Source organism: Seriola lalandi, unplaced genomic scaffold, assembly GCF_002814215.2.
Source record: "Seriola lalandi dorsalis isolate HSWRI2012SDOR001 ecotype SW California unplaced genomic scaffold, Sedor1 jcf7180002054577, whole genome shotgun sequence".
Lineage (NCBI taxonomy): Eukaryota > Metazoa > Chordata > Actinopteri > Carangiformes > Carangidae > Seriola > Seriola lalandi.
In genome coordinates, this window is record NW_019525130.1 from 1,555,346 (window position 1) to 1,580,809 (window position 25,464).

At 40.4% G+C, this 25,464-nt stretch overlaps 3 protein-coding genes across 4 annotated transcripts in view; 1 reads left to right on the top strand and 2 right to left on the bottom strand.

The window, feature by feature from the left end:
* Positions 1–2,892: 2,892 nt before the first annotated feature.
* nccrp1 (P1, F-box associated domain containing) lies at positions 2,893–6,884 on the bottom strand. The gene is made up of 6 exons (XM_023417682.2): positions 6,693–6,884; positions 5,482–5,562; positions 5,299–5,395; positions 5,030–5,125; positions 3,426–3,564; positions 2,893–3,343 (listed from the first exon to the last, which is right to left on the bottom strand). The coding sequence occupies exons 1-6, from the start codon at positions 6,829–6,831 to the stop codon at positions 3,197–3,199; spliced, it is 699 nt and encodes a 232-aa protein (XP_023273450.1). The 5' UTR covers positions 6,832–6,884; the 3' UTR covers positions 2,893–3,196.
* A 9,543-nt stretch (positions 6,885–16,427) lies between these two features.
* ckma (creatine kinase, muscle a) lies at positions 16,428–20,314 on the top strand. Its single transcript, XM_023417767.2, has 8 exons — positions 16,428–16,534; positions 17,861–18,068; positions 18,252–18,406; positions 18,580–18,712; positions 18,962–19,133; positions 19,266–19,389; positions 19,491–19,680; positions 19,804–20,314. The coding sequence occupies exons 2-8, from the start codon at positions 17,876–17,878 to the stop codon at positions 19,980–19,982; spliced, it is 1,146 nt and encodes a 381-aa protein (XP_023273535.1). The 5' UTR covers positions 16,428–16,534; positions 17,861–17,875; the 3' UTR covers positions 19,983–20,314.
* Positions 20,315–20,505: 191 nt separating this feature from the next.
* mark4a (MAP/microtubule affinity-regulating kinase 4a) overlaps positions 20,506–25,464 on the bottom strand; it is a 29,678-nt gene continuing 24,719 nt past the window's right edge. The window contains exons 16-18 of one of the 2 annotated variants that reach the window (XM_023417765.2): positions 25,286–25,368; positions 24,569–24,613; positions 24,268–24,457 (exon numbers count right to left, since the gene is read on the bottom strand). In XM_023417765.2, coding sequence (XP_023273533.1) covers positions 24,393–24,457; positions 24,569–24,613; positions 25,286–25,368 — 193 coding nt within the window. In that variant the 3' untranslated portion in view covers positions 24,268–24,392. Of the gene's footprint in view, positions 24,458–24,568; positions 24,614–25,285; positions 25,369–25,464 lie in introns of both variants that reach the window. The other variant, XM_023417763.2, reaches the window with a different exon arrangement.

The following is a 25,464-nucleotide window of genomic DNA, read 5'->3' on the forward strand; positions in this document are numbered from 1 at the left end:
TTCATGGTTCAGATACTGTGAGGTTCATACTGGTTTAAGTATTTATGGTGGGAAAATAAAGACATACATGTGTCTGTAGTAGTCACTGTACATTATGTTTTTGGTCCGGCAACAAGCTGCAGGTACAAGTGCTTATTTTGTGTTTTACGCATGAGACATTTCGTCCGAACTGTTTACGAGAGCACTTGAAAGCAGCAGCAGCAAGTTAAAGTGCGCAACTGCAGAACAGCTGCCGCAGTTAGTCTCATCTGGTCAGTGGGCATCGAGCGTGTTGCCGCTCCCAAAGAGCGTGGTTTTCTCTGGGGCTGGAAATTGTAGTTTCAGAATTAAATTTACAGTAAAACTTCCATAAATGAACATTGGTGATCAGAGTTGATACAAATTCTTATCTAAATGTTTTGGTCTCTCAGGCCAAAGACAGACGGCCCTCTCTGTGGGTAGGCTATGAACCCTGAGGAATAACTACGAACATTCTTCAGGGCTGAAAAAGACATAGAGAATTTCGTTTTTAAGTTAATATTCTGCAGAAAACAAAAAAATGTCAAAACTGAACATCGGTCGAGGACTAGGCAGTAAAGCCATGGCTGGATTAACTGTCGCGGGGTTCTAGGGGCAAAAACTGGTTATTGGGCCCCTTGTTGACCCCCTCTGCACCCAGAAAGTAAGCAGTGTTTTAAAGCTGAAATGATTAGTTGATTAATTGATAAGTTGACTGACAAAAAATGAATGTGCAACAGTTTTGGTAATTTATTAATCATCTATTAAATACATTTTTTGAGCAAGAAATTCACTGGTACTCAATGACTCAATGACTTTGTATTTTTACTGGTGGTCAGACAGTAAAAGCAATTTGAATATGTTAACGTGGTCTTCAGGGAATAATAATCAGCATTTTCTTTTATTATTTTCTAACATTTGATAGACTAAACAATCAATTAAAGAAAATAATTGTCAGACATATTGATAATGAAAATAATTGTTTGTTGAAGCCTTACACCACTTACAGCATCAAACTGATAAAACACTTTCAAACAAAATGATCATAATACAAACTAAAACAGTTAAGGTCTTAAAACTGGTCTCTGGTACCACAAGATGGAGGAAGGAGGATCAATGGAGGTATAATACAACAGTTCTGCAATAAATCGTCCCTCCATTAAGGTTATAATGCTCAGTTTTGGCTTCAGTTTTAGGCACCAAAATTAAACTGAGGATGCTGTCAAAATGAATGTCATGAATAGTTTTTATGTATCAGTTACCTTCATACAAAATGCAGTAAACAGAAAAACCTAAATCAGTAGTTGTTGTGACCCACTTTGCTTGTAAAACAGGTCCAGTTCTCCTCAGTACACCTGCACAGTTTTTCAGGTACATGGCAGGTAGGTTGTTCCAGTGTCTTTGGAGGACCTGCCACTGTTCTTCTGTGGAATCAGACTGTCTCAGAGTCTCTATTTCTTCATGTAATCTCACATGACTCCATGACGTCAGGATCAGGGCTCTGTGGGGGCCAGACCATCAGTTACAGGACTCACTGCTGTATTCTTTGCAGTATTTTGACCGGTGGTTGGCTACAGCCTGATATGATATGATTGTTTAAATGTGTGGGATGTGGCTGAAATAGTAGGAAAACAAATATCTTTTTTCCAGCCGACATATTTTGCCAAAACATTTTCTGTCAAATACTTTGTAAATGTGGTACCACTTTCTAATAAGACACACTTTACACGCTTTATTAATGGTGTAGTATTTTAAGCCATTAGTAAGACATATTTTGCTGGGTTGTGAAAAATCCCATTCGCTGGTGTTCGTCTTGTCTAGTTGAGAATTGTGCAAGTGTTGGTAATTGTATTTTAATTAATAAATGATTATGGATATTCCACTTTCTAACAAGCGACCAAATCTGAAGTTTATTAATGCTAATAAGTCGTTATTTAATCATCAAGTATGCAGTTGTAAGATGTTAGTGAAATGATTTTGGTTCAGCTCCTGTCTTTTCTTAGACTTTAATGGTAAAATGGTCCAGTTGAGTTTTCACTGCCTGGAAACCCAAAAGTTGCTGTTATTAATTGCTTATAACTAATCTATAAAACATTACAAAATTAGACGAAAGTAATCCATGGAAAAGCCTGCCATGCTGTAGACTACGTAACTTTCACCTAGTTTTCTCGTCAAATAAAATTAGTTTACAAGGGAGAATTGCACTAAACCTCGCTCCTCATAATGTTTTTATTTTACAAAATAAGTAGATTTATTATCCTATGATTATAAACAATTCAGGCTATAAGACCACTACAGCCTTGAAAACAATGTGGGAAAAGGACTTTGGCAATTGTTTTCAAGACCGTGATTGGGATGTAATTATTGGTATTGCTAAACAGGTCTCTCAACAGAAAAGAACACATGGTTACTATACTACTTTTAATATCTATTCGACAAGGATCATGATTCTTCATGTGACTGGTACTGTGGACATTAGACAGGTTTACTGGACACTATTCTGCTCTTTTATTTATTATCATTTTTCTTTCTTTTTTTTTTTTTACTGTTTGTGAGTAGTTGATATATTTGTTGCTTGTCTTTCTTTTCTTCTCTGTTTAATGCTGGTTGGAAACTGTTGTGTATTTGTAATTTGTAATCATGAGAAGTAATACAAATTTAAGTCATTAAAAAAAAAAAAAAGTAGACTTGTGTACTGAGAATCTGTCGTAATATTCAGTCAAGAACCTGCTATTTACATTAGATAAACTATACTGAAAAATACTCTTGTAATTAAAGATACTGATCAATGCTCTGTTATTGCATAGATAGTGTTTATGTGCTGTATATAAATGTACAATTCCAGTGTTTTTCAGACACAGCTTTTGCATCTTAAAAGAGATAATCAACTCTGAATTAAGAAAACAGTTTTTTTATATAGCACATTTAAGACATCCAGAGTCAGACTTTGGTTAAAGGCATAATAGCATAATTAAACATCAGTATATAATGTCTATGATTCTTTGCCCGCTCATAGCAAATACAACATAAAAAAATGTAAACCACTCAAATCATCATTAAATCAGCATAAGAAAGTAAAGTGAAGAAGGTGCATTCAAATCAAAGCTAAAACAAGTATGAAAGGAATTATTTGTTGATCAGGTTATCCAGACTGATAGTGCTAGCAGTTACAGCTGCATTGTTTTCAGTAGGTTTCATCCTAGGAGCTGGTTTTGACTGGTCTGACAATCACTGAGCTGCCAGTGAACAGTGTGGGGTAGAATTCCACCATGAAGTTATTCTTCAGGCGGTGCAGGAAGTGGACGTATCTCACCCCAGGTCCGTAGCCAGAGAACACATGTGACACCTGCAGGCCGACACAGAGACATGCAGTGAACAATTTGAATACAAGCAGACGACCGAACCTGTGAGGGGACTGAGTCACTCACCTCTTTCCAGGTGTGTGAGTAAGTCCTGAGGTCCTCAGTGGGGCTGACAGCGTGCTCGGAGATCACCGTGCTTTTGTCCGCACCCAGTAACTTTACATTCAGCTGGTAGATGGATTCATGTACCTGACTCTCCTCATACCTGACACAGTTTATAGAGAAATCACAATTGTGTGAAATGTAGTTCATCAGTTTTGTAAAACAGTGTTCACAAGTTGACAGATGGCAGCACATTGAATGCCGCTGAACCTAGAATAAAATAACTATTAAAACATGGCTGACAGTTTATTTTACAATGAGTAACTTCAAGTTTAGTCCCTAATAACTTCTGGGGCTGCAACTAATTAATGTCTTTTTTTATTATCAATTAATTTGGCAATCATTTTTTTTCAGTTAATCAATTAATCATTTAGTGTATGAAATATCAAAAAATAGTAAAAGTTACAGTGATATCTCGACAGCCCAAAACCCTTTTTCTTTCAGTATACGACGACTTTGAACAGACAAAATCAGAAAATCGGAAAATTGGAGAATCTGTTTTTTCACAATTTGTATTTGAAATTTGAAAAATTACATTTCCATTCATTCATTATGTCAAACTACTTGATTAACGGACTATTTGTTTCAGCTCTAATAACTTAAAGCATCCTGAAAGAAGTGTGTAGTTTGGTATTAATTTTAGGGGAAACAGCCAGTGTTAAATGACTCATTATTTGTTGGTGTAACTTCAGAGTCTTTCAGTCAGAGCACAGCAGATCACCTGAACATGCAGACATGTGAAATACTGTCTACAGACAAGTACACAGTTCAATAATAATAAATTAATGTATTCGTTTATATTCACTTATTACTAACTTGTCATTAACCTTTGTGGCTGTATCTGTACAATAAAGCCCTACCAAAAACTGAATGTATATATATATATATATATATACGTATATATATATATATCATTTATCATTTATCAATGAAGTAAGCCTTTGATTCTTGGTCCCACCTACAAACCTAGCAGTTTTTTTGTGATTGTCCAAAAAAAAGCTGTGCAACAATGCACATACAAGTCAAACTTTAAAACCCTTTATATTTTTAAACAACCAGTAGAAACCAATACCTGTACTGGTTTGTTCCCACAGAAGGCAGTCATATATAGTTAGAATTCTATCTACTTATGTTGGATTTCCCTTACACCTACAAACTGAATGTTTGTAGACCCATTCACTGATTATGAACACTTGGTTAATTCTCTTAAGGTGCTGTCAAAGGGGATTTGCACTTCAATGCTAAGCTAAAAAAGCTAAAATAAGTCAAAGGCAGGTCTTTTTTTTTACAAGAATTTTCAAATCGTAACACTATTTTCTGGATATTATATTTACAAAGACACAAGCTGAAAACCAGACTCCCACCCAAACTATTCCATTTACAATGCAAACCTACATGACGCATGTACAAATGCACAGACTGTGAAACTTGCGCTGCACGTTGTGTCATCTATATGTGTACCAGCCATGCTGATAAGGTCCCAGTGATAAGTAATCATGCATGATGCGTTATAAGGGCATGGATGTGGGAGGTGTGTGTGTGTGTGGGGGGGGTGCTCATTAACCCACCAGTCTTGGATGACTATTTCAGGCTGAAATTCATCCAGCAGCTTTTCCCACAGTCCCTCTGCCTTCAGGTCCACGACCTGCTCCATGGAGAACCAGCTGGGGACAACAAAGCAGAGTCACATTCACCACATGTTCATCATCTGAGACAAACCGTTTTTAAAATCATATCCTGGTCTTAGATGTGCCAGTTTTTACCTGTCCGATTGTTAGTGGAAGTATACGCTCACTGGTAATGCCTGTAAAAACACCTGACCCTGAGCGGCACCCACCTGTATTGAGGCAATTCACAGACCACAGCACCGGCTGGGATGCCAGTCGTGTCATAGGGGAGAACCTCTACGCTCGTGGTCCAGCCACTGAAGTCACCTGTGAATTAAGATTAGCTTCTTAGATTATTTCATTCATTTCTTTGTTTTCATTTTCTGACAAACATGCTGATCAATGTCTCTCACCATCAGGTTGAAAACGTGGAGGTCCACGTGTTGGCACTTCAGGCAGCTCAGGTTCAGGTGGAGGGGTGTCCTTACTCAGGCCTGTCAGGAATAAGACAGAGGGACAGTTGTAAAAGGTGCCACACCTACAGAAGTCGCTGTGAATCACAAAGCCAAAGAATCTGTCTTCCTCACAGACGGGGTCACTGGGTGTGTCTCTGTGTGAAAAACACACACTTGTATTAGTCAGCAGCTCATAAACCTAAAATCTGCAGTTTGAGACATACAGTGATTACAGCTGATCACAAGTGATTATTTTAGTTTAAAAAGTGACACTGTTACAATCCAGTGACCTTGTTTGACTTATTGTTTCCTTGGCAATAAACAATAGTTTAGTGCTTAATGTAATGTGAATGGAGTTCTTTTTAAAATAACTGTTTGATGCTTTTCCTCATAACAAACTGGACTGGACAAGTATGTCCTATATTAATAAATACACATGTGATTAAAACCTCATTAAGAGATTTAACAGAGTAAAACTTTAACCATCACCTCACTTTCTTATAATTGGTCCATTCCCTCTTAAAGCCTTTTATGATCATCATAAGGTCGCTTTCTTCCTATTTCACTTCTCATTGTAGACATTTTGAATCTTGGAATATTTTCCACTGAGCTAAAGATCCTAAAACCTCAGCAAAAACAACCAAAATGATTTGCAGTGGTCAGGAGGAAACTTAATGAAACTCAATTAACTTTTTTTTTTTTTTATTGAGGAAAATGATGTGATATAATGCATTAATGACAGCCGATGCAATAAAGAGGTTTAATGCTTTTCTGTATCATTGGCAGAGCACTATGGTTTACTCAAACAGAGAAAGCTGCACCAAGCCAGTCATTAGTGTGTGAAGACAATGAAGACATTCACTTCCTGAGGATCAGGTTTTACACACGTCCTACACTTCTCCAAGCCAGTAGTCACAGATGTGTTCATGTTCGTGTTACTGAAGATGAACAGGACTGGCCGTCGGGATGAAACCACTTCAGGTTCAGTTTAAACTACTTCGTGTTTACCATTGGATCAAAACACAACTTTGTGACAGAGAGTTCAGGAACAGCTGGAAACCGGTTAAATTACTTTAAAACACCCGTAGCTACGTTAGGCCGCTGTAGCACTGCTGTCTGGATCAGCACTTAACAACACATGAGTCATTTCACCAAAACAGTTGTGTTACCGTGAGGCGCAGGGTTCTTTAGTAAATTTCTCCCGAACGGCTTCGCTTCGTAGACGCGCTTCCAGTCCAGGCTGTCGGGCATCGGGGCGCCGTGCAGAGTCCACTCAGCCTCACATCTCGTCCTCCATTCAGCAGACATGGTGCAGTCGGATACTGTGTAATCACAACACTAATTCATCCAGGAACTATCCAAGGATTATTTATTGCAGAGTGTAGACGGAGCCACACCCCGGTGTCACAACGCACGCTGCTCCCTGGTCTCTTAAAGTCACAGAGTCTAATATCGTTGCCAGTAGAGACGAGCACAGGTGAAAAAGTCACTGCCAGGTAACTGGTCAGAGAGATAGATAGTAATGAAATAATAGCAATACAAATATTGAATATGTTTAATCTATATACTTATATTAGCTGTGTCCTTAGTAAAGATTAAATGAATGAATTAGTGAATATATATTTATATGTTATAAAACAATATATAATGTTTTACAGTATATTTTATGTTTCTACAAAAAGTGCAGAATATAATTTTCCAGTCTTCTTCTTCTTCTTCTTCTTCTTCTTCTTCTTCTTCTTCTCACAAGGTTGTTAAACAAGTCAAGACAAATATAACCAAATACATCAATAGGCCTATTTAGATACTTACTTATAATACTTAGTATACTAAATAAAAAGAGTGGATAGTAAAATGAAAAATAATTAGAATGGAGAATAAAACCTAAAGCTTTTGGCCTCCAATTAGTTGGTTAAAAAAAATCTTTATCTTAACTAATTCATCTTTTTTCCTCCATTTTCTCTGGAAGATATGGGAAAATTATAAAGTTTTATGTTTAATCAATTTTGGGGTTTGAGATGAAAGTAATCCTAAAAAACAAACTGCATCAAAGCAACAAAGAAATGATATGTGAAAATATGGTATAGGACAACAAAACTGGCAAAGGAAATAACATGTGAAATGTTTTTTTTAAAAAAAGCTTTTTGAAAACCCATTAAAAAACCTTTTTTGTTATTGTTATTATATAAATGCAGTGAAATAGATATGTTAATTGGTACGTTATTCTGTTTAATTTTTTCTGTTATGTTTCTTTTTTTTTTTAAATCACTGAACGAGTTCATAAATACTCCGGGTAAAGACCTCAGACTCCACAAAACACACCATGAGAGATAAATCACTTCTGTTGATTTCAGTTGCATTTGTTCAGTCAGCTGTGGCACACCATATTGTTTCTTTCCAAAGCCCTTTGCCCCTTTACAGTAACACAGGAACAGCTACTATAGAGACACTAATGGCCTTACCTTTGGACTAGATGCCTGTAGGTTCACTAGGTGGAGTTGAATTTAATCAGAAGGTCTCTGATATGGGAGCAAAATGCGAGCTTAATGTTTTAAGGGAAACAAAGCCGATTTTATTTATTTAATATCTAAAACATCCCATATTGTATGTGACCTTTAAGAAGATCTGGCCCACTATAGAGTATTAATGACATGAGTTCAGCAGAATATCTCTGGCTTCACCTGTTGAAATGACTGATAATAATGTTACATTATTCTGATTCCTGGTGGGAAAGACTCTCTTGCCTCTTTCTTTTCCTCTCATCCAGAAAGGTCAAAGGTGAACATCACCTACAGACCTGGAGATGCTGGAGATTCAGTGTTTTTCACACCAATAAGTTCAGCATGGAGGATAACAGTGATATGTTTATAGAATATATTTTATAAATCTGTGTTTTATTGGAAATTCAGCAAATTTAACAGCAAATATAAAAATACACAAACTTGAGGAAATATGGTCATGTAACAATTTTTCATCTGATAGTGGTATAGTGAGTTTTGTTCAAAGGTAAGGTCTGGAGGTTATTTTACTGATCTAACTGACTGTGAAAAGCTCTTGTCTTACTGAGCCAGTAGTTTTAGCCAAAGGTATTGTGTTAGTGAGTTACACACATTTGTGAATGCATTTGGTTGTTGTGTCTCTGTAGAAGTGACAGAGCAACAGTGAGGGGCAGCTTCATTGTTCACAGCAAATACTTTACAATGTCTCCACCTTGTGGATTAACCGTGCACTCAGCAGTAAACTCAGCTTCACACAGCAAACATATTTCACACAGGCAAACTTAAACAGCAGAAGAAATGCAAATGTAGTACATTTTCCTGAATCGATTATGTCTGTATTTTTTTTTTAGCATAAAAGCTTTTGTTGCTGGAGGCAAATACAAGAATAATCAGTTCTAAAAGCATTGAATGCAACCTACAGAGGCTGACACTTGTAGACCATGCAAATACAGGCCTATCTCTAGGAGACTAATTAAAATGGTATTTCAGCAACTTTGTATTGCACTTCCGTAAAGTACTTGTATGTATGTATGTATATATATATATATATATATATATATATTATTCTATGGTTGTTTTTGTTGTCCATTTTCCAGTGTGACCACACCTCTGTCATTATAACATCTGGAGTCTGTTGCATCATAAAGTGATGAATCTGTGCGTCAGATTGAGTTTTACAATATTTCTTGCGATAAATTTTTTTTCGAAAGTTACACTTGTAACTGTGGCAGTGAGAGTTCAGAGTGGGGTAAATACAGTGTCTGCCCTGTCACTTCCACTTCGCAAGCAGTGTTGCAAAAGACACTGGATCCTGCCTTTCCCATAATGCAGATTTCAAACTCCCTGTACTTAGTTTAACTTAGACACACCTGAGCTGACCTTTGACCTTTTCATGATTCTGTAGTTGAAATGAAATGAAAAGCTTTAATGACATGAAAGTTCAGAAACAGTTCAGTTAATGTAGATTGTAATGACACCTTCAATTAGTGTGTGTATGTGTTACGTAATGCATCTTTATAGCTCCCTGCGTCTGTGTACGTGTTCTGTATGTGCATGGGGTCATATTACTTAGTGCCCGTTCTCACTGTTAAAGCAAAACATGGAATGTCATTGCACTGAAACAAGTGTGTTGCCTCTCCTCTGTTTTGGAAGTTGTCCTGGTCAACCTTAGCAGGCAATTGGTTGACATTGGAGAGTAGTCAGCTGATGCAGTTCACCTGGGCCTTCCAGACTATAAAAGCTGGCCCATATGCTCACTTGCTCTCCCCTTCCAACAGCTGACATTTATTTTGGTATCATCTATTGCTTTTACACATCCACACAACCGTCACTCATTCATGTGCTCATTCATGTGCTGCTTTCATGGCTTTCGTTTTATTTAATTGTTTATTTTATGTTTTTGTTTTTCCAGTGCAACCACACCTCTGTCATTATAACATCTGGAGTCTGTTGCATCATGAAGTGATTTTTGACTTTTGCAACACTTCTTGCAATAAATTTGTTGCAAAAGTTACACTTGTAACTGGCAGTGAGAGTGCAGAGCGGGACAGATACAGTGTCTGCTCTGTCACTCCCACTTTGCAAGAAGTGTTGCAAAAGTCAAGAATTCCCATCATAAAAGACAGATTAAAAAAACACACACCATTACTTTTTTGTCTTACCTTTTAGTTATAATGAATTGTTTGTCTTTAGTATAACTTTGCATGAACTCCTTTCACTGAGCCAGTCTGTGGCACAAGTAAGAAATAAAAATGGCTGCAGGCTATCTGTTGATCAGTCATAGACCTGGACCAAAATCCATGTATTTGGCCATGGATCTTTGTTGCTCTTCATTTCCCCAACTCTCTTCTATCACTGAACAAAAAGACATATTAGATGTACTGGACCTTACCATATTTTGCTGCACATTTGAGGGAACATAAATCCAGTCTGTTGTCTAGGATGCTGTATATTCTACACAGTAGGTGGATGTTGGATGTCCCTTGAAAACAGCAGATATAGCTTGAACTTATGTCTCTCTTATGTCATGGAGGATGATTCATAGTTCAGCTGCTGCAGACATAAGGAAGGGTATATGGTCGGCAGAGAGCCAGGGAAACAACAGGGGGAGGCAGACGCTGTGTCTGAAGAAAGAGCTGCTGCTGTAGTGAAATGGTTCCAAAATGAATACAGACTCTTCAAGTGCACTGCCAAAGCTTTGTAGTTTCCTTTGACTGAGGGCACCACAGGCTGTGCTGGAAAAGTAGGACAGCATACTGTAAGATTATGTAACAGACATTCAGTAATATGATCACAGCTGCCAATTGTTACACACTGACATGTGTTACTCTATGGACAGGTGTTTAAAAAAAATAATGTGTTGACTTCTAAAACCCTCTGACCGGGGCTCAGTGGTGGTGGCAAGTTTGCATGGAGACTGATAATAATGTGTATTTAAAAAAACATAGTAGTACCAGGTTTTAAAAACTTACCTCAGCTGGTGACCTCCATATAGAGTCATGCAACACCTGTTGTCTACTATCATGCCCCTGTGCATTGTGGGTTTACTGACCAGTGTGTGTTAGAGGTGAACTCTGGCTGCTTGACAATTTGGGAGTTAATCCAGTCAAATGGTGACGCAGTTAAACAAACAGTTGTACTCTAACAGGAGGGATGATACAAACATTAGCTCTGCTGTGGGCGGATGAAGAAGAATCCCCTCTAATAACAGTGGCATGCTGCTTTAAGCAGGGTTAAAGCAGAACGCTACTGATTTTACAAATATTTAATCTGACAGAGGAGGGTCCGTGCAACACGGCTAATACGTTCAGTCCCCTCAAAGTTCAGCACTGTCAAGATTTGATATTTGTCAATGGTGGAAATTTGTCAGTCAAAGTTCAGATGAAGAAGTTGCAATGTTGGAATTCAGTGTTTTTGAAACATGACTCATTCAGGGGTGAAAAAGCCAGGATATCTTGACCTCTGCTGATTTCATTTTGACTGTCCTTTTAAATCTCCCAACCTTACGGTAATGCAAAAATAAATTGCTAGAGTCCCCCTTTAACGCTTAGGACAAGTTGCAAACATGTGTAACACAAATTGAAGACAAACCTATCTATGTGAAACTTATACAGCAGGCCTATATATAGTATATATTTATGTACATATGCTCTCCATGTCCATGGCCCTGAGCCAGGTGCATGTTACATTGCACAGTGCAGTGTGTCATTTACAGTCACATCACATGTGCAATGAGCCACAGTTACATAATGTTCGCGAAGCTTCTGGAATGTCGGCCCTTTTTCTTTCAGATGCACTGATACATATTTAATACGCTTAAATACACATTTCACAACTAGAGCACACTGTGTCGATGTGTTTCGGTCCAGTTATTCCTACTCAGAGGGTCATACCTGTTCGCTTAGCAACAGCACCTGAATGACAAATGAGGTGGACGACAAATGCCACATCCCTACTCTCACTTAACCGTTTTCTTTATAGACTAGAGTTTACCAGTGTTTTTAGTCAGATACAAAGCTTTAAAGTGTATATTCAAAGTACACAACATGATAATTAGCGATCATTAATTTTATTTGACCAATGACTGATCAGTGATTTGATCATTTGTAGCACAACATCACACACAGACATCTGAATTTAGCCAAAGCTTGGAGATACTTAGTCAAGTCTGAGATGGATGGAGAACTGACTTGGTGAAATTGAATCAGGGTACGAGGTGGGCGGGTGCTCCTGTTTGGCAGGGTGGAGATGGACCCGCAAGTCTGGTATAATTATAGCCTCCCCCTGACCACACTATGTACACGTGACCCTAGTGGCTCAGGTTTCAATGGAGTAAGACCAACCACCAACACTTCAACAAAACACTGCAACCAGCGCAGCTCCCCAGGCCTGCAAAAGAGAGTTCATCTCGCAAAAGATCAAATTTAGCCAATTTACCATCAGAGTTTTTCTTTTGCGCAGTCATTCAAGATTTTAAGAGTCAATGATTAAAACTAAATCTTTTATTTGTACTCAGACACATTACGGAATGAGATACCTCCTTAGATTTTATGTTGCGTGCATAATCTGTGTCTCCTAGCAAGTTCTCTATGGACAGGTGTTGAATGTGGGAGAGAAGCTCTAAATATAGCCTGTCATAAAGGTATTATTTATAGAGGCTTGCTACGTCATTGTGTTTGGTTGCCAAGCACATAATGTTACCTTGCCAATCAGGTTTCATTGAAATGGTTCCATAAGGAGGGAACAGCTGATAGGTCTCACTACTCACGGCAGAGGTACTGAAATCGCTCATTTCCACCATTCCTAACCGATGTGACATAATTTGCTCTGACCTAACAGCTTGACACTGTGCTATTCTGACACAGGAAAGTGCAGTTGGTATGGATTCCTTTCCAAGGGTCAAGCTGTATATGTTTCAAGAAAATGTCCTGCAAGGCTTTGCACTAATGTTCACATCCTGTGACAAACTCAGAGGGATAAGAAGACAGAAATTGTTCAAATTCAACATTCTAAGGTTTCAGAAAAATCAGGATTGTGAAAGGACATGGTGCACACGAAAACACAGCAAAACATTCACTCAAAACTCAAAAATCTTTAAAACTGTAAAACTTTCAAACCTTTCATTTTATCATAACAATACAATCGACCCGTCGTCATTCAACAAACATCCAAGCTGTATTGGGAGAATATTTCAGTGGCCTGAGTGGTATTTCAGCATCTTGTGAAGCTTGAGTAACTTGGTGATCAACACTGGAAAAAGACACATGCATCATATCACCATCCTGTTGCATAACTGTTCTAGACTGGAATCATTTAATTGCTTTGGGTGAAATATCAGCAGGTAGCCACAGTATCTGGTGTCTCATATGTAGATGACAAAACGTCTGGAGAATACAAGTTATCCAAACCTATTGTGAGTCTTACTTACATATAAACCAGAAATGCAATTAAATATATTGAGTCTTATCCCATGCAAAATCCAGGTATTTACAGTATGCTTCAACAACATACTTATAAAACGTATGTAATATATATAGTTATATAAAATGTGTTGTATGGTGCATGAGGAACAGTGGAAGATTGGTAAATGGAGTGATAGTAGAAACCTGCACAGAGACTAATTTGGTAACCTCCCACTCGGAGGACAGGCAGCAGACAGCTGTGTAACAGGAGACGCTGTTTCAATTCAGGGCAAGGGCACTGTGACCAGCCGACACTCCTCTCGCCTACGTCTCCAGACTTCGGCAGCGGCAGACGCTGAAGAAAGTGATTGGCACAATACATTTGAGTAAAGACAGAGAATATATGTATATGCAAAGAGGGAAGAAGGTCTGAAGTGTACTGAAGTGTGTTGGTAGTGTTGGGTTGGATATCTGTGGGGGAGGAGGGATGAGTGCTCTACGTGCTGGTTGTACAGTCAGTGGGTGGTAAGGATATAGAGGACTGGAAGGAGCAGGTGTAAGCCAGTCAGCTGCCAGTCACAGTTGGCTGGGACATCCCTCTGACTGGGCTGCTCTTTGGGATGCCCCCCCCCCCCCCCCCCCCTCCCCCTCCCAACAGTGCCTGTGGCAACGTTCCTATGGATCCCCATTTGAATTGTTGATGTACCTTCAGTATTTCAGCTCAACCCACCTTTATTCATGTGTTATGACAACATCAATAGTGTCATCATTAAGTATCTCTTCAGTGTAGATACATTTAGATTTGGGCACAGGAAAAATAGTGGGCAATGCAGTGGTTAGCAGTGTCAACTCACAGCAAGAAGGTTCTGGGTTCAAACCTGCTGACTGGCTGGGGCCTCTGTGTGGAGCTTGCATGATCACCTCATGCATGTGTGGGTTTCCTCCGAGACTCCCACAGTCCAAAGACTAAATTAATTGGTGGCTCTAAAATGCTCATAGGCGAGAATAGTTGTTTGTCTCCATATGTCAGTCCTGTCATATGTCAGACTGGACTTGACTGGATTGGATTTAACCCTGCCTCTCACCCAACATCAGCTGGGATTGGCTCCAGCCCTCCACAACCCTCAAAGGATAAACGGTATACCTAATGGATGACGGGAAACTAGTGTGGTGCCCTGAAAAAATGGGGTTGATGTAGCTTGTCTAGAAATTCATGCATTCAAATTCATTGATATGGATTCCTGTGGAGTAAACATGAGTTGAGAACCTGTTTTTCTGTATTCTACATTACCAGTCTAAATTAATCTATAATTAAATAATTTAATGTTAATTATGTAGATATAGCTTTAGTCTTGTGTTTATCTCTGTAACAGGCCTGTCAATTAATTTGAGAGGGTTCGGGTTAGCAGCAGATTCCAAACCTCAGTTTTGAATTTTAGTGGGGGGGGGGGGGTACTTTCATTTAAATTTGAATTACAGATTGAGGTTTTAAAATAATAAGGCTCAGTTTGACTGGAAACCATCAACCAAGGCAAAAACGAAATCCCTGACAACATTGCAACTTACAAATCTCTTTCAATTCTTCCAGACAACTTTATTAAAATGATGCAGAAAGCAGTTGCAGAGCATAAGCATTGGTAAAATAGTGCAAGACATTTGAGAGAGCACAGTATTAAAGATGGGAGCTAATGAGGCTAATGTGTCAAACATGGCATTGCCTTTCATCCTAAACATTCCATTTGACAGTCAGAAATCCTATCAAGGATTTGATGTCTGATAACCGGCATATCAATTAGCCATCACTGAGTGATGGCTGGTCCGAGATAGTTTCCTTGGCAGCTCAACATATGGGGGGTGAACATAGCAACAACATCTCCACAACCTAAAGCTATCCAATACAAAAGAAATGTGCATTCATCTCTATGGTATTTTGTGATGGCATACAAAGCAACACCCCAAAAAGTGATATAAGCCTAAAAGGAAAAGTCAACGGTTCACCTGGGACCGTTAGTATCTGTACATAATTTCATGGCAATTCATATAGTAATCTAGTTAATTGAGATATTCTGGTCTGGACCAGAACGGTGGACCGACTGATCAAAGACCACTGCCATCCCAAGAGCAACAATTGTAACCTGACAAGCTGCTGCTGCTGATTATATCAACTCATGGTGCAAAACTTTCCTGCCTTTAGGGGGCGTTACTCATTGTTAAGGATCAAACCTTTAACATTTTATTTTAGGAAATTCAACATTCCTTGATCCAGAAAGCAGTCAGAGAAAAATCTCACTACGATCTGATGGATAAAATGCGTCTTTGGACAACAAAGACGCATTTGATGCTCTGTGAGATGTACAGTTTGTCCTTGTTGAATTGTTGCTTTATTATTTGTGTTTATGAGTACACACATGCGTATGTTTGTGTATATGCATGTGTAAATGCATGTGCGTGTGTGTATATATATATATATATATATATATATATATAGTGTATATTTCATTATTCATTTATACATTTCCTATCTTGTTTAAATGTTTTTATTTGCTCTGTAAAGTGTTCGTGGGTGTCCTGAAAGGCGATTATAAATCAAATGTATTATTATTATTATTATTAACATTTCTACATGGCAGCCATATTTGATGAGTCAAAAAAATACCAACCTTTGCGCCTGACACAAAGACTCCTGATCTCCATGGCATGTTTGGCAAAAGTAAAGCTCAGCTTTTTTCAGTTGCTTCAATTGCCCCCAACACACCCCTCATCCACCTTTGTGACCCCCTCCTCCCTTCCCCTCTTGGATACTCCCACCATCCAACTGGTGCTATGTATGGGCCAAGGGTGGGTGAGGGGTGGTGAGGGTGCAGCTGCAGTACCCGTCTTGGATGACTGAGATGTAAATGCGTCTCTTTCACAACTGGTCAGAGTATCAGTAAAGAGGCTCTGGCCAATGAGGGCACAGTAGGCACTAAAATGGCCAAGCCAATGGCTGAGTGTTTGCCTGGTATATAAACAGGGAGCAGAGACCTCCAGAGTTGGGTGACCCCTATTTTGGCTGTGGTGAACAGGATCTGATCCCAAGGATTGTTACCTCTGTTCTTGTCTGGTGTGCAGGTAAAGAATTATCACAGCGATGATTAGTTTGTGGAGTTAAAGAATGAGGAGCAGATATATGGAGACATATGTGGATTTGGAGAACCATCTAAACATTTAGAACGGCAAAAATGTAACTATTTTTGGCAGCTTTTTGTCCACGAAGAAATCAAAGGATAAATACACAACAATCATGGGATGTCTGAATCCATATGATGCATTATCTGCAAAAGGAGAGCTACTGGTATCAGAGGTCACTGAATTTTGTCAGATTGTTTTCAGTTAAGGGAAAATGAGCACGAGTATGTTGTTTTAACATAGCAGTAGCAGCAATGGTGTTGCATTGTTAACTTGTATTAACATATATTCTTGCTCTCTGCTAATGGTTATCTCATTTGGACAGTTATTTATGTAGACAGGTGGTTCACAGTTTGACACATGTAAGAGATATTGCCTGAAGGCCCTGAATGTCCTGTAACTGATTTAAGAGTTACACTTTTAAGATGGATTTTTGAGCTTTAAGCTAACAAGTTATTTGTTCTTAGCAAAGCGATTACTGCATCTAAAATTCTAATTTTATAAACCAATATGGTTTACCAAAATATCATACTGTAGTTCACTAAAGATCATGTTTCATGTGATGTAACAAGTGCGTTACTGCGTGCATCATTCTTTTATTACTCAGTTGAACAGCCTATCAAGGCAAACAAATTGAGAAAGGCAACATGTACATACCTATAGATAATTAGAAGTTAAGGGATCTTGCTGGATCATGGCAGATGGAGTGAAGATACCATCTGTAGCTCGTCAGTCAGGCCCTCAGCATAGTGACAATTTTAAGTGATGCAGTAAGTGTTTGATCCTTTTGGTCGAGCGGTGATACAGAGTGATTCATGAGTGTTTTCTACAGGCCAACGTATGTAGAACATGACCAGCAAAGACTTTGTCATGTGTGTTTCTGTGTCAACATGTAAACCGGAGTACTAGGGTTGTGTGCGTGCCAAGAGAATTGAAATGTTGTGTATTTGCTGAAGACATTTTAAAGAAAGTGTTTACAGTCAGATGTGCTGATGCTATAAATACCCAGCCAACATGCGCTCCTCCCCCTTCTCTATTTCAAGTGGACATTTGAGCTGTTGAGAATCGAGCGACACTTGTTACCAGGATTCCTCTGCTGACACCATTTAAACTCTGCAGCTGTCCTGCAGAATATCCTATATCTCCAAATGCTGAGGAAAAGTTGTGGATATTCAGATCAGCTTCACAGATGCTGTCAAATCAGGATGAACTGTTTTTTAATCAGCCTCATATTAAGTTTGTTTATCCTGTGTTTCCCTCTCTTTGCAGTGTTAGAAAGCAATCATGCCTTTCGGTAACACCCACAACAACTTCAAACTCAACTACAAAGTTGAGGAGGAGTTCCCCGACCTGTCCAAGCACAACAACCATATGGCCAAGGTCCTGACCAAGGAGCTGTATGGCAAGATGAGGGACAAGCAGACACCCAGTGGCTACACCTTGGATGATGTCATCCAGACTGGTGTTGACAACCCCGGTGAGGCCCAGAGAGACATTTCAATTTATAATCATAAAATCATTCAGACACTGTTTTAGTTTTGGCTGTGAATAAAATCATGTAATCAAATACTCATTATCAGCTTTCATCACACTACACAGAAGCTCTCATCTTCTGACCCATTTTCTAATTCCTCCCTTCCTACTTGCTCCCTGTCTTCAGGTCACCCCTTCATCATGACTGTTGGCTGCGTTGCTGGTGATGAGGAGTCCTATGAGGTCTTCAAGGGTCTGCTGGACCCCGTCATCTCCGACCGTCATGGTGGATACAAGGCCACTGACAAGCACAAGACCGACCTGAACTTCGAGAACCTGAAGGTGCAGTACTCAACAAAGAGCAGAAAGCGCCTTGTTTTCATGAGTAAAGCTCCTCAGAAACTTAGAATAAATGAGAGAAAACTTACTGTCTAACTAATCGGATGATGATACTTTGTTCCTTAAATTTGTGGACTTTTTATCCTCGTAATCAAACTTCATCATTTTGTTTTCAGGGTGGTGATGATCTGGACCCCAACTACGTTCTGTCCAGCCGTGTTCGTACTGGCCGTAGCATCAAGGGATTCACCCTGCCCCCCCACAACAGCCGCGGCGAGCGCAGAGCTATTGAGAGGCTGTCCGTTGAGGGTAAGCCGGAAATAACATGTGCACATAAGGTTGGGCAGTAAGCTACTGCCAAATTATAGGTCTTTTCCTACAGAATGGAAACTGTCATTTAAGGATAAGAGGTGGAATATACACTAATGAATTCAACAAGGGAACACTCTGCTTGTTGGTTTTATGCTGAATCAGTGTAAATGTCCCACTGCCTCAAAGTTCCTGTTGAAATCGGTACAATCGCAGAATAATCGCCTAACACTACAACTATCTCTGCAGCTCTGACCAGCCTGGATGGTGAGTTCAAGGGAAAGTACTACCCCCTGAAGTCCATGACTGATGCCGAGCAGGAGCAGCTGATCAATGATCACTTCCTGTTTGACAAGCCTGTCTCTCCCCTGCTGACCTGCGCCGGTATGGCCCGCGACTGGCCCGATGGCAGAGGCATCATGTGAGTATGATGCCTTCTTGTCAGCAGTCGAACTGTGGAAACACTTTTCAAAACTGTGTGGTATTTACACTTTCATTATGTTTCTGTATTGCCTGTGTTTTATGTTGACGCTTTGCATCCATCTCCATCCAGGCACAACGACAACAAGACCTTCCTGGTCTGGGTGAACGAGGAGGATCACCTGCGTGTCATCTCCATGCAGAAGGGTGGCAACATGAGGGAGGTCTTCAAGCGCTTCTGCACTGGCCTGCAGAAGGTAACACATTGATAACAAGTCAACACATGATTTGACTTAGTGAAAGCAGTCTGGATTGCTGATGGATCTTTCTCTGACTCTCCTTCTTTCTTATCTGCCAGATTGAGGCCATCTTCAAGAAGCACAACCACGGCTTCATGTGGAACGAGCATCTCGGCTACATCCTGACCTGCCCCTCCAACCTGGGCACTGGCCTGCGTGGTGGTGTCCATGTCAAGCTGCCCAAGCTGAGCACACATGCCAAGTTCGATGAGATCCTCACCAGGCTGCGTCTGCAGAAGCGTGGCACAGGTATGCACACGCACACTCTCTAGCTTTTACACCTTTAGATCAGCCTGGCCGGTCCATGAACATCTCTGCAGAGTCAACAGCATTCTGAGCTGTACTTCATCCTCTGTCCTCGGTCCTCTTTAGGTGGTGTGGACACTGCCTCCGTGGGAGGTGTGTTTGACATCTCCAACGCCGACCGTCTGGGCTCCTCCGAGGTGGAACAGGTCCAGCTGGTGGTTGATGGTGTCAAGCTCATGGTTGAGATGGAGAAGAAGCTGGAGAAGGGAGAGGCCATTGACAGCATGATCCCTGCCCAGAAGTAAAGCGGGACAATCTTATGTTTTTCTCGTGACCATGACCGTGCAATCGAGTCAGCTGACGGGCATGCAGAGGAAACAGCTGCTCACCAAGAGACTCTTGACTCTGCTCACCTCATTTTCCTCCTTCCAGCTTTTTTTTTTTCTTTTCTCTGTCCTTCGTTCTTTTTTTTTCACGTTCTCCTGAGTTGGTTGGTAACATCCTGGGATCAGCCTCCACTGAGCTGGGCTCGCCTAGCAGATGTGGCATCACCTACTTTTTGTTATGAAGAGTAACAATTATTGAAGCTGTGTATACTGTTCAATAAAAACGTGCCCCATGAAACAACTAAATGAAATATTTTGGTCTTTTTTTTGTTGCAGCATTAGAAACTGGGTATCGCAAAAGATCAAAGCTATTAACTATATTGTGATGTTAGCAGATATAATCTCCACATACATATTAACACTCACTTTGTCAGATGATCAGAAAACCACTGACAAATATTCAGATAGTGTGCTATAACTATGAAAACAAGACACAGAAAAATGCCAACATCAGTGAATTTTATTAATCTTCAGCTCCATGTTCTCCTTTTATACCAGAATCACGCAATCTCAGTTTACAGTTTGTTTCTGAGGGGAGGAATTAAACAGTGGAGCAATGTAAAATTACTCATACAGGTCAAACTGTGTGTCATTCTGTCGCTTTTGCATATAACATCAACTGTTTCCAAAATCAGTTTTGAAATGACAGTACATGTTAAATACTGAGCCCCCTGGGGTTGTAATACTGTACCATCCACCATCTGAACCAGACCAGTGACACACTGTCTCTGTGCAGGTACACAAGCATTTACTCAACACTCAGGTCAAAAAAACTCCATGTTTCACAGTAGTTTCCACCTTAAGACAATGTTCATCCTTCTTATGCGAGGAGTGAGTTGTTTTATACTAAGCTATTTGCTTTTCAGTCTGTTTCACGTCAATAGTTTCCACTGAAATGCTTTGCAAACAACCTGATTCATATTTGCAATCAGGAGACATTGACATAACGTTTCTATGGCTTGAATGCAACCCAGGGCTTTTGACATGTCAGGGACTCACTGTAAATTCAAGTTAAAATAGAACTGGCAATCAAAATTGCACAATTTATTCCCAATGTCCTTGCTGGATCTAAAACAATACTTCTCTTATACACTGTATGTTGTGGTACATTTCATGGCATATCTAAATACTTCTACGATCTCAGAAGCCCTCTTGAATGTACTGAATCTATCCTCTAGCAAACAAGGTGGAGTGAAGTCACTGTGCTTCACCCAAACCGTCCTGTTTGTTTTTGTGAAAGGGGGGAAGGACCTGGTGCTGCATCTAGCACCATTTTCTTTGTCTAAAAATTTACTGTGTCTGCATTTCACAAAGCTTCCAATCCTAGGTGTGCATCATGTTTCATTTTTTACCCTAAAACCCAAACTCTGAAGTCATGCAGGATTGCAGGTTGGTTTTGTTCCCCATTGTCACTGACAGAAACTGCTTTAAACTAGAATTACTTCCCTTGCTCTAGCTATAAATAAACCTTGAGCTCTAAGATATATACTATATTCATATATTTTATATACAGCCATCAACTGACTGATATAAATCCTGTTTTTTTTTAATGATATTATTCTAAAAAATAAATAAAGTACCTGTGCAAATATCCACAAATTGAAGTGTTTCACATTTAAGACATTGGCGCCCTCCAGTGGCTAGTTCTGGGTATTACCTATACAGGTACACTGGAAGGAGCTGATTCAAGTCAAAGCAAAGTGCATTGAGGTCTATATTACCTAATGCTAATATACACCACAATGAGTAACGTCCAGGGAGAGGACAAGGACAGACTCCTGGTGCCCTTATTGGCTTCTGCTTCTCACCCTGAGGGGAAGGACAGGTCAAAACCAGCCTTCCCCAGTCGGGCTCGGTGAAACAGCACACACCAAACAGGACTGAGAAGATGCCATACATGGGTCTACGACGTGAGAGTGTGGATGATGGCGGAGTGTCTTCCTGTGAGAAAACAGGGACTCAAACAAAGAGCCAAGGAAAGCCAAACGCTCATTGTGACGATAGAAAAAAGTTGGTGGTACATATGTGTGTGGACAGGTCAGGATGGCATCCCTGTTAAATTTAGGGAGTTGGAGAGTTTATCATGGGTGGGGAAAGGAAATGGGGGTGGGGCAGGGGGATGTTTTGGGCCACTGTGAGCAAAGCCACAACTGAGAGATAGTATTAACAGTAAATTAGCAGCCAAACAACATGATCTCTGTAGCCTACGTAAATACCACAGTATGTTATTCACTAAAAACAGGGAGGGAGAATAGAAAGCTTTCTCAGTTTTTTTCAGTTTCTTTTTTTCTTTTTTTTTCTTTTTTTTTACATTAAATATGTACTGTATGAAGGCGCTGGGGGTTGTTCACTTTAAAGGCAACGGACTAAACAGAAGAAAATACCGTCCACACTGCCTTCATCGTGCCTTTTCCAGATCCAGAACACTCCCCCCCTGATCCCCACAGTCATCAACGATGTACAGACCAGTTTATATACTGTGTGCCACAACAAGAAGAGGGTGGACACTCGGAAGTGTGTGTTTCTCTATGTGTGTAAAGGTGAATGTGTAATCTGAGAGGTTTCACTGCTTGGCTGATCCACTTTTGGTGTTTCCCATCGACATACTGACGTGATGACTGAGGTGAGATCACATGGCACAAAATAGAACCAAAGAACTGCATTGCACTGAAAATACACCAGAATTACAGTGTCTCTTATTCTGTGGTGGGATGTTTTGGATGAGATTTGTAGCTCAGCCTCGCTTTAATTGCCTTGAAAGATTTCAACGCTCGAGGGCTTTGAGTTAGACAGAGTTTCTCAGGTATGTGTCGCTGCTGCTGTGCCTTCAGTGCGATGCTTTTGAAGAAAGGTAAGGGGATGAAACGAAGTGGGAAGGATGGAAAATCCAAAATGCCGTTGACCAGCGCTGACAGGCAATGAATCCAACCAATCAGAGAGCAGCATGTAATGTGCATGTTGTCCTTGTGGGTATCTCAAGTCCATTTCATTCTTTGAAACAGCCAGTATAGGAAACTTATATGAAAATTATGGTATGGTAAGTTCTATAACCTTATAATACTTTAACCAAATCAGCTGTATTGATTTAATTTTGATATTCATGCAAGACGAATCTAAAAGAGTCTTCCTCTTTTTGATGCATGAAACCAAGAGGTTCATTTCTCAGTAAATTTTATCTACATTTTCATTTCTGCTCATCTCATGCAGAGAAGCTAATGTGATTGAGAGGCGACAACTCCAATAGTTCATCAAGTTCACGATGTCACTGGCTCATTAGTGTCAGAATCAGCCTCTGATTGTTTTTTGTGCTTCATGTCAGCCTCTGATTGGCTGCTTCAAAGGCCTGTCAACCCTGCTCCCACTGACCTTAATCCAGTGCAGTCGTCAGTGCTGTATGTACACGAATCACAGCGACGCAACCCTCAGCGGCTGCTCGTCTTATCACTGAATCTGACCATCTCCACGTTTGTGCCCGTTACTGTCCCCAGGTGATGAGAAGTCAGCAGATAATTCGCCGTAAGGAAAAAAAAATGACCAGTGTATGTAACGGTGACATATAAAAGAACAATTTAAAAAAAGGACTGGCTTGTCAATGACGTCCAGTACACAAGAGATGATGTGTTTCTGTGGCGGTGAAAGTGACAGTGGGTAAAAACAATGATCAGAGCAATAAATAACAAAATAAAGAGTCATTATGGCTAGAGTAGCAATAAAAAATATTCAACTAGGTTCCGTCTGATCCAGGTCCAGTGGGTGCAGTAGCTCAGTGAAGACGTTGGCTGAGCTTGGTGGGGTGATTGGGTGGAGAGGGGGTGCCTCAGTCTATGTGACTTTATGGGTCAGGTGTGTGTGTGCATCTGTGTGTGTATGTGTGTGTGTGTTTGCGCAAGGTGGGGGTAGTCATGAAAGAGACAGAAGGAGAAGTCTTTTCTCTCGGGTCCAGCCCCTCCATTTTTTTTTTTCTTCAATTATTTCCACCCCTCTCTGTTTGCACACACACACACATCAACACTCACTCACACAAAAACACACACTCGTACGCAAACACACCCTCTGTTCAAAGTTCAAGGTCCTTAGAGATTTGGGTGGCAATGTCCCGAAAAGCTAGCGGTGCCCCCCAGAGTCGCGTGTAGCGCACCCCATTAGAAGTCTCGGAGTTGCCCGTGGAAAGATGGCACACCTCGGCCTCGAAAGCCACGCGGCCCCCTGCCACGCCGTGTGTACAGGAGAGCAGAAAGGGGCCGGCATGGTGGACCTGGCAGCCACACCCGAGCGCCGCCTCCCGCAGAGCCAGTACCACCTCTGCAGGGTCCCGCCGCCCACCACCTCTCAGATCCCAGCCACGTCCGACGGCCCGGGGCTCGGGCGCTTTTTGATACCCAGGTAAATGGCAACTAGGGAAAAGGCAGGAAAACCAGAAAAAATCGTTGAACCATAGCTCAGACTACTGGTCTCATAATCCAGTTCATAAGTGCAGTCAATGCAACTGCAACACATGTACTGACCTTGTGACCGCAAATCTCCTGATTCCCTCAGATTCATTTGTGACCCTGTAAGACAAACGGGCAGAGTTGGAGGTAATCCACTGTTTTACAATGACCAACGCACAACTCTCAGATGAGATGGCATTCAGCGGTGGATATTACACAGTAAGACCAAGCAAGCATCAACAACAAGAAGCACGTGATGTGTAGAACAGTGTGCCCCATCCCCCACTTACAGGAATGCACTTTCCCGTTTTTTCAGTCACAACTTTTACAGCATGCAGATATAATGCAATCCTTTGACTTTAAATCATGTTTGTGTGTGGAACAACACAATCCCATCCATCGTTCCCAACAACATGTGAGATAAACATACAATGAGTTTTATCCCATCAACCACAAATACAAAATGAAAACATAAAACACCATTTCTAAGGGTATGTTCAGGGTGAAAATACAGTAAAAGACTAGTCAATCTCTGCTGACAATGACACACTGATCCTGAAACTGAAGGCTAAAAACAAAAGTCAAATGAACTTTTCCTTGATTGCAACCATGCTTGAAACCAAGTGTGTGAGACCTCGACAATATCAAGATGATTAACAAGTCATGCAGACGAGCAATAATTCATAGATAGAGATAGCAGGCATTCACGGACTGGAGCAAATTCCCGCATGACCAGGCAGACAGATGGGGCAGAACAGGTAGACAAAAAAGAAGCGAGACATGGGAACTTACTAACTGTTTTTGATCCTTGTGGAAGAGTACAACCCGAGACTGATTTGTTTGAGCCCTGGCGCTTGGACGGGTCAAGGTTGACCCTGATGCCATGACAGGGGAAAGCAGAACAAGATAAAGATGGAGAAAAAGAAGGAATACAGGGTAAGAGCAAGGGGTTGGGTGGGGGTGGGGAGTTG

What these genes read in the sequence shown, in the direction of transcription:
- nccrp1 (XM_023417682.2), bottom strand. Translation starts at nt 6,831, where the DNA reads ATGTCTGCTGAATGGAGGACGAGATGTGAGGCTGAGTGGACTCTGCAC. An exon ending in AAAGAACCCTGCGCCTCACG is followed by an intron (nt 5,563 to 6,692) that starts GTAACACAACTG and finishes TATTCCTGACAG; the next exon opens with GCCTGAGTAAGGACACCCCT. An exon ending in GAAATAGTCATCCAAGACTG is followed by an intron (nt 3,565 to 5,029) that starts GTGGGTTAATGA and finishes AAACTGTGTCAG; the next exon opens with GTATGAGGAGAGTCAGGTAC.
- ckma (XM_023417767.2), top strand. Translation starts at nt 17,876, where the DNA reads ATGCCTTTCGGTAACACCCACAACAACTTCAAACTCAACTACAAAGTT. An exon ending in GACTGGTGTTGACAACCCCG is followed by an intron (nt 18,069 to 18,251) that starts GTGAGGCCCAGA and finishes CCCTGTCTTCAG; the next exon opens with GTCACCCCTTCATCATGACT. An exon ending in TGAGAGGCTGTCCGTTGAGG is followed by an intron (nt 18,713 to 18,961) that starts GTAAGCCGGAAA and finishes CTATCTCTGCAG; the next exon opens with CTCTGACCAGCCTGGATGGT.